The sequence below is a fragment of the Pteropus vampyrus genome, unplaced genomic scaffold (genome assembly GCF_000151845.1).
Source record: "Pteropus vampyrus isolate Shadow unplaced genomic scaffold, Pvam_2.0 Scaffold340, whole genome shotgun sequence".
Taxonomy (NCBI): Eukaryota; Metazoa; Chordata; class Mammalia; order Chiroptera; family Pteropodidae; genus Pteropus; species Pteropus vampyrus.
In genome coordinates, this window is record NW_011889121.1 from 2973458 (window position 1) to 2982222 (window position 8765).

Genomic DNA, 8765 nt, shown 5'->3' on the forward strand with positions numbered 1-8765 from the left:
GCGAGCTGTCTTTCCTCCTCATCATTCCTTAAATCAGACACTAAGAAAGCCCACAACTTTTGATAATTCACCACAGCCATAGCCGAATATGTTTAATTGGGTCCTTTCCCTTTTTACTCTTAATGACTTCATCTTGTATTATACAATCCCTCAAGCTTCTGTTAAAAAATAAATAAATAAAAATTTGGCAGGTTCTCTGCCACCTAGAGAATCCCTTAAGGAATTTTTCACAAATGCATCCAGTTTCATTTTTGTTCTCCTTTCTCATAGGTATTATAAATTATATTACTTAAAACTAGCCAGAATATCACTTTTAAAACAGATCCATAATAGTTATTTTGCCTCCTGTAATGAGTGCTGACTTTGCTGATTCTGTTCCATGTATGTTAGTGCAGCCAGGATGTCTAGGTAAAACTAATGCTCATTTGCAATCCTATCTGAAGGAGATCTCTAAGAGTTTCTGGACTCATTATCAATATTACCAGTCCCACTTCACGCTTGCTTTGGAATCCTTCATTCAACTTGTTCATGTAAAGATAAGATTTGGCTACCAAATTTGAGACATTATTCAATTTGACTTGTTTAATAATTAATCCATCCAACACAAGCTGAGTCAGTTACTTCCCTAGCCACTAGAGATATGTTAAATATTGTTAAATATTGTAGCAGTCTGTACTCTCAAGTAAGTCACACTCCAGATGAGGGAAACTTTGCATAGAAACTATCAAAATACAATATATTTTCTTATGTGCTATAATATATTTACATATGTAGTATTGTGTAAGTACAGAGAACTGTGTGATGATTAATGGGAGTTGGAAAATGTTTCACAGTGATATAACATTGAAATCTGAACCTTAAAATATGAGTTTCTACAGATGAAAAATGGCAATTGAGTATGTTGGTGAAGAGAGACTACGTCAGACAGAAGGAATACACTTGAAAGACCTTGGCTGCTTTGGGCGACTGTGGCCACAATTCGGGGGTTGGAGTGGAAATGTGAGATTAATCCCAGAAGAAATAATTGACACAGAGTATAAATTGAGTTTTGTTTTTCTTTTTCCTGTAAGAAATAGGACACCAATTAAGATGTTTTGTTTTGTTTTTGAGAACAAGCAGTAGATTTTGTTTTTGCCTGCTTAGCATCCACTTAACATACTTATAATAATAACATCCTGGTTTTCCTGGGGAAAAAAGAAACCATTCTCCAATCTCAATACAGTTGGTTTAGGTTTAACTGAATTCACAGCCATGGCTATATGAAAGGACACATGATGCAGCTATGTCTAATTAGCATATCTCAAATTGCTGGTTATGGTAATTGTTTTAAGCATGGGCATGTGACCAAAAGCACATTTAAGAGTTAAATCTGAGATCTTAGTTAGAACTACTGAAAATGAGAAATTATTTTCTACTCTGTTTGCTAAGCTGGTAGGATGTAAACCTAAAAGTGCTTGTGGCTATCTTGTGTAACTGAGAATGAAGAAAATCAGCATAAAGAGACAGAGGAAAATAAAGAGGGAGAAAGAGCCAGATACCTGAGAAAAAAATTGAGAAATATGTGAAGCTAGATGTCTTAGGATTTTGAGATCTGTAAACTAGTGTGTTTCACTTTCTTTATGTAAGCTTTTGAAGGATTTCTGTCACTTAAGATTGGGAGGGTCCTAATGATTGCTATAGGAGAGTGATATCAGTAATCAATGTCAAAAAGTAATTTTTAATAAATTTGCCATGTAAGACTTATTTGCTATTGTCCAGTCTATAAAGTTAACATGTTTATATAATTTACGTTTCATTGGGTTTAGTCTTTATGAAAAAAATGAGAAAAGATTTTTTTTCTGACATTTCTTTAATAAATATTAGATACTGAAATTGCATATAATTAAGTTGAAATAATCATTTTAATTCGATTATGAATTAAATGTGGTTATGGCACATAATGCTAATTAGATAAATTTCCTACTTCTCTGTACCATGAGGTCTTTTCAAAATGTACCTATTTTTGCATGTATTAATGTATATTATAAACTATATTCTGATACCTTGACCCAATAAGTCATATAATTCTGATGAAGAGAAAATATCCTGAAGTAAACTATCACTAAACATTTGGTTTCTATTAAGAAACAAAATGGTCCTGGTGGGAACTAAAACGTATTTCACTGATACCTTTATAAAAAGTAAGATAATGTGACCAATTGTGATGTGACCACTGGTGAGATTTTTAGGATGCTTAAGTTTAGCAAAGTTTTAATTAGTGTGAGTAGGTATGTACTTGTGTGTGCACAAGTGCATATGTTTGGTGTGTTTAAAAAGTTTAAACAGATGTTTGGTTAGGTTAGGTTAGGTTAAACAGATGTTTAAAAAGTTTAAACAGTTGTTTAGTTAGGTTAACCATTAGCTTAAGTGTAGTTTCTAGATACTAATAATAGGTCTATTTCATCTAAGTTTTAAAATTTCCTCTGCAATGTGAATGTACATACATTACAGTTATTGTCTACTTTAAAGGTTTGTTTTTGATATTTTTCCCAAAACGTCACAATTGATGCTCCCAATCATTTCAATTCATTGTATTAAAGGCAATCTACTGAGGCAATTTAGAGATCCAGGTTGAAGTCTAATCTAATTAATCCATTATTTGCCCAATTCTTTACTCTCTGTAGACTCCAATTTCTTAAACTCTCATATGAAAAAGCTCATTCTCTTTTTTAAAGTTTTAGTCAGTTGCTCAAAGAGCACTAGGCAGTGGAAATTGAAATTAATGCCTGAATCAGAGTGCTGGATTGGCAACCATGAAGTAAAGAGGAAAGGTTGAGTGGGGCTAGAGTTAGTACCAGCAATGCTGAGCTAAAAGAGAAGCAAGGGAATCAGAGCAGGTCCATATTCTAAAGTCAGGTTAGGGATAATTGTCTCCCAGAACATTAATTCAAAGTCAGAAAGCTGAAATGGAGTATTAAGTCATTGAAGGCAATTTAAGAAGATTCAAAGCAGAGCCAAGGTAAGGTCATGACCAGCTTGGGGATCAAAGCCATGAGGTAGTAGCAGATATATGTGACTTTGATTTTAGCTTGCTAAATTAAAATATTCACACCTTGGATCTCTGAAGTTTGGTACTCACTTATTTTGATATTTTTATTTATGAGACATTTGAGATGAATGACTTCAATATCTTTTCACAATTTTATTAATGAGATTATAAGCACAACAAATTTTAACTTTTAATGTTTTAAAACACCAGGAAAAACATTTTAATTAACTTTCAGAAAGTGGTTATAGCATAGTATATGCAAAAGCAAAATGATATAGCATGTTATTGGCACTGACAAAGTAACTGATCATTTGCTTAACATTTTCCATAGTTAAGTTTCCATAGATGAAGATGATCAGATTTACTACTTTGAAGGTGAGAGGAAAAAATAAAGGTGTGTTTATCATTTGCTAGATATGTTTACTATATGCTCTGTTATATATATGCAAGGCCTGGATTACTAAAAGTGCAATTGTCAGACTTTTTAATAAACTGGACAGAGCCATTTGTTTCTGCGCAGCATATCACCTTTACATAAGAGCAATCAGGAGAAAACATGAAATAGTCAAGCATTCTGCCATACAAAACAGCTAACAAACATTACTCAACTGCTATACAACTATGTCTAGTACACAAAAATGCATAAGAAGTTAGAACAATGTTTGATAAGTATTCCTTTAACAAATACATTCTTTTCACTTGAAATGGTTTTATACAAATCCAGGTCCATATTACAACTTGAGTAGGTCTTTAGTTTTACAAGAATGATGGCAATGATTAGTCAATCACTAGATAGTTTTTGACTACTCAAGAAAAAACTGCTCACATTTTCTTAAATCAGGTCACAAATTAGATGAACTGTTTACTTTCAAACAAAAAGCAATATATAAAGAAAAGTGAAATTTTACCTCAAATAGCCTAAGCAATGATAACTTTCATAAGATGTTTGAATAAGAGCAGCAAAATACCATATAAAATGAAGTTTACCACTTGAGGCAAAACTTAAAACAAGTACAAAAACATGTTAATAACCTTTTCAAGAGCTAGAGCTAGCGGTTCGTTCCCAGGACTCTTCAAGTTGCTTCCCTCATCTCTCTCCAGTCCTCGGGCTGCTTTCTAATGACTCTTTATCCTACTAGGACATCACTCCTTCCTCTTTAGGAGACGTGGAGAGATCCTTGGATTGTGAGCTGGACTTTTCTTCTGATGGAACACTTCTGGATGTAGACCTGGACTTGGTTAGTGAGGAAGATGTGGACACCGAGGAAGACTTGAATCGACTGGTAGCGCTGGATTTGGAGGTTGATGGAGATCGACCATGAAAGCGAGATGCAGACTTCATGTGGCTGCAGCGAGGAGGAGACTTCTTGCTGAAGCGAGATCTGCCCCGAGATCGGGATTGGCTGCTACTGCTGGAGTCATGTCGCCCGCTTGGACTGTGGCTCTGGCGTCTGTACGTGCGGGTAGGCGTTTCCCGGCGGTAGCCATGGAGAGAATTTGGAGGGCGACCAAAGCGCGCCATTTGGACCCGCAGTTCATGGCCATCCAGTATGATCCCGTTTATGGCATCCTTGGCATTCTCAGCCTGGTGCTTGTCATGGAAGCGGACGAAGGCAAAGCCACGGGCCTCTTTAGTGAAGCGGTCCCGTGGAATGTACACATCACCGATATCCCCATACTTCTCAAAGGTGCGCAGCAGTGTGTTGACTGTTGTGCAGTTATTCAAGTTGTCCACCTTAAGAGAGGTCATGCTTTCCATATTGGGAGGAGGGTGACGGTAACTCATAGCCTTAGAGAGTTCAGTCTGAGCCCTGCGAACTAATCAATGGGAAATCGCCAATCTGGGAAGGTAGCAAGCTTGATCCAGATGGCTGCAACGGTTTCTTTAGGTTCCTTCTGCTTAAGGCTCCTCCTCTTTGCGTCCCTTGCGTGACGCACGTGCGTGGGTGCTTAGAAACACCAAAATATTCAGCACAGCACCTCCTATCTCCAGAACCTAGACTACCTGAGAAACAACTTCATACAGTTTTTTAAAAATGAATGTTCATAATTGTAACATATCATTTTCTGACTTTATCAGTATATACCCAAACACCCAGTTGTAATTATGGATAAATGTATATGTGTATAGATATAATTATGCAACTTGGAATACATTGCCACATTGATTCATATAGGCTAGAAGCATGTGTCTACTTGGAGACAAAAAGAAACAAAATACCAAAACAAATTATGAACAGATGGGGTGAGTTAATAATACTAACAGGCGAAGAGAGATTGAGAGCTGCCAGCAAGGTGTGAACTGTAATCAGAAACTCAATATGGGTGCCCTTTTCTATTAAAAAAAAAATTAAATGAATCAAAGGTGTCATGATCTGTGATTCCAAATTATATAACTGAATATAACCCAGATTATTAGAATTTACTGCTTCCTCATTAATTGACCCAATATACTATCTGATGGAGTAAGGTCATTTGATGTAGCTTTCATTTTTAAAACTGTTTTTAGAGTTAATTATATTTCATCAAATTGTTGACAAGATATCTTTTCTGATGAATCATGTCCATTGCACTCCGATAAATGAGTTTATAATGATAGGAGATAGGAAATATTATTTTATTAAGTATTTCTCACCTTCAATGAATATTTTGTGCTCTTGAAAGCCACAGCATCATCTGCACAGAATTAATATATATGGTTATCCATTGTTACAAAACAACCTACATCAAAACTTAGTGGCTGAAACTAACAATTTGTCATTATTTTATCTCAATCCAGAGGCACAGGAATTCGGATGGGGGACAGTAGGGCTTCTTATCCATTATATCAGCTGAATTAGCTAGGTGACAGATGGCTCCTCTGGAACTGCTGGGTGTCAGCTGATTCCCATCCACAGCCTCCCCCTTTCCAGAGCCAATTCATGTAGCTAGCCTGACAGATTTTTAGTCTAGTTAAATTTCTCACATAGCACCTCAGGTTTATAAGAGACCATGGTAGAAGTACCAGTCCTCTTAAAGTCTAGGCCTAGGCCAGTATGTAGTATCAGTTTTGCATCACTTCCATTCCATTGGTCATAGTAACCATAGGACAGATCAGGTACAAAGGGAAGGAAAAAAGAATTTCTCAATGGAATAAGTGTGAAGGATTTGCAGCCATCTTTAAATCTACTATAGTCAGTCCTCTGGACAAATATTTACATTCTTCTCATGTGAAAAAAATACATTCACCTCCTTCTATGGCAAAATCTTCATATGGCAATGTATGAGCATCTAGGAACTTGTCATCTTAATTAGGTTTAGGTGCAGGAGAGACTTTTTAGGTACAGTTCTTTGAGTTTTATTCACCTTAATCAGATCTGTGACATAAAGAGGCAGGTTATCTGCCATCTTCACATCTAACATAAAATATTGAGCTAGTTACAGGACAGCCTTAATTAAAAGTTCTATTCAAAAGGAAGAATAGTCTACGATAATTCTAAAATTCAACAGGGCACATGCTTCCAGGTCCTTGGCTAGGTCCTGTTCTTTAGGTCACCAATTGGTCCTCTGGTATTTTAGTTCAGTCTTCTGAGACAGTCCTTAAAGTAAACGGTCCCTGTTTGTTGACGATTAGCTTTCTTAAGATGGTACCAGTGTGCAAAGGTTGAGTGTTACCAAGAATTCTAATTCTGAACTGTTTCTGTCCCTTTTAGTCTAAGCCCATGATCCTTCTCATAGCACAAATTCTGTCTGCCTGTCAGGTTGCTTCTGATTCTTATTAGATGTTCACTCCATTAAAAGCTATACCTACATTTATTTCCAAGACAAGTCCTTATCTACTTTGGGCCACCTGTGAGGCTGCTGTGGGTTGCCTAGCAAAGAGAATTAGTGAGGAAATGCTCTGTAATCTTTCTGAGATTTTAAAAAAGGAACATATAGCAATATCCTTTACTTCTTTACCCTGAAACTGCATTTTACTATCCAGATTGCATTCTTTGCTCTGAGGCTATTGTTTACTTTTGAATCTTGTTAAAATTAATAAAGGAACCTACATTTAAAATGCAGTCAAGAAGTCTTGAGGGGAGGTGAGGGGCTCTCACACACTGCCACCTAGACCCCAAACAGGAGGATGTACTACAGCAGGAGGAAGAATTTCTTTTTGCCCAGCTAACACCTCAATTGTCACCTGAACCTCTTTTGCTGGTTGCCTTTAGGGATGGGCTCCTGGTTACAGCCCAGTCAGATTTATGAATTTAATAAGTACACTTGCTATTTTCTACAACACTCTCAGTGATACTTTTACTAATCGTTTTGCGGTAGATAACTTAGGTGTCCAGTTCTCCACTACTCCTTTGCTTTCTTTCAAATTTTAATAGAATTATGTCATGGCCTAGTAAAGAACACATAACATGCGTTTTTTTCAGTTGTTTAAGCTCTAATTACTTTTTCAATAAAAAGGATTTTAGCTCTTAATTACATGAATTATCTTAAGAGAAGTAATTCCAATGTAAAGGTAAATTGGTAGACATTTTGTCCCAATTAACAAAAATAACAGATGTGTTAAAAATTGGGCTTTTATCTATTTAAGGGACCCTATGCCTTTGTATTATAAATTAGTTTTATGAGAACAAGTCATATATTCATCATGAAAATTGGGTTTCATTTATGTCAGAGGAGAGAGCACTAAACCAACTTTTGGGGAATTGGATTTCTGTCTTGGCTCCACTGCAGATAAGCCACAGTACTTGAGAGAGTCAAGTCCTGGGCTCAGGTTTTAATCTCTCTCAAGTGAGGAAGTTAGACCAGTTGATCTTGGCATTCTATTCCAGCTGAAAACAACACTTACATAAAATTGTTGACATGTTTATTTTTAAAACTTGACAATATTCAAATTTATTGAAACCAAATTTATAATTATAATACTAACAGCCCTATTCAAAATAATAGTCTGCAGGCTGCATTGGATTCAGTTCTCTGGCAGCAATCTGCCCATTTAAAATGAACATCACTATATGATTTGATTCAAGTAAAGAGTAACTTCAGGAACTTTCGAGGGTTATTATCTAAGGGACTTATCCCTGAATTGAAAATCAGGAAACACATGTTCTTGTTTTACTTTTTCCTTTTGCTGTCTATGATTTAGGAACAATATATATATTTTAATTTATTCTTTAATTACAGTTGATATTCAATAGGGCAATAATTCTTTTTTTAATATTTTAATTAATTAATTAATTATTTTTTTAATGCAGCCACACTGAGAATGAGCTCTGTGTGGTTTTATTTTTCAATTACAGTTGGTATACAACATTATATTAGTTTCAGGTGTACAACATAGTGAATAGACAGCTTTAAAACTCATGAGGTGATCACCCTGATAAATTTAGTACCCATCTGACACCATATATAGTTATTACAATATTATTGACTGTATTCCTTATGCTGTACTTTACATCTCTATGACTGTTTTGTAACTACCAATTTGTACTTCTTAGTCCTTTCTCCCTTTTCCACCCACCCATCAAAGCCCCTCCCATATGGTACCCCTCAAAATGTTCTCTGTATCTATGAGTTTGTTTCTGTTTTATTTGTTTATTTTGCTCTTTAGATTCCACATGTAAGTGAAATAATATGGCATTTATCTTTCTCTTACTCCACTCAGTGCACTACCCCCAAGGTCCATACATGTTGTTGTAGATGTAAAGATTCCTTCCTTCCTTCCTTCCTTCCTTCCTTCCTTCCTTCCTTCCTTCCTTCC

At 35.8% G+C, this 8765-nt stretch overlaps 2 protein-coding genes across 2 annotated transcripts in view; both read right to left on the reverse strand.

Moving 5' to 3' along the window:
* LOC105304419 (E3 ubiquitin-protein ligase RLIM-like) overlaps nucleotides 1-1253 on the reverse strand; it is a 4916-nt gene extending 3663 nt beyond the window's left edge. The window contains exon 1 of the mRNA XM_023522346.1: nucleotides 1160-1253. Coding sequence (XP_023378114.1) covers nucleotides 1160-1253 — 94 coding nt within the window. The remainder of the gene's footprint in view (nucleotides 1-1159) is intronic.
* Nucleotides 1254-4163: 2910 nt separating this feature from the next.
* Nucleotides 4164-4814, reverse strand: SRSF2 (serine and arginine rich splicing factor 2). Its single transcript, XM_011378475.1, has one exon. The coding sequence runs from the start codon at nucleotides 4812-4814 to the stop codon at nucleotides 4164-4166; it is 651 nt and encodes a 216-aa protein (XP_011376777.1).
* Nucleotides 4815-8765: the final 3951 nt, after the last annotated feature.

Bases quoted from the DNA above. Each gene is read 5' to 3' on its own strand.
- SRSF2 (XM_011378475.1), bottom strand. From the start codon at position 4,814: ATGAGTTACCGTCACCCTCCTCCCAATATGGAAAGCATGACCTCTCTT.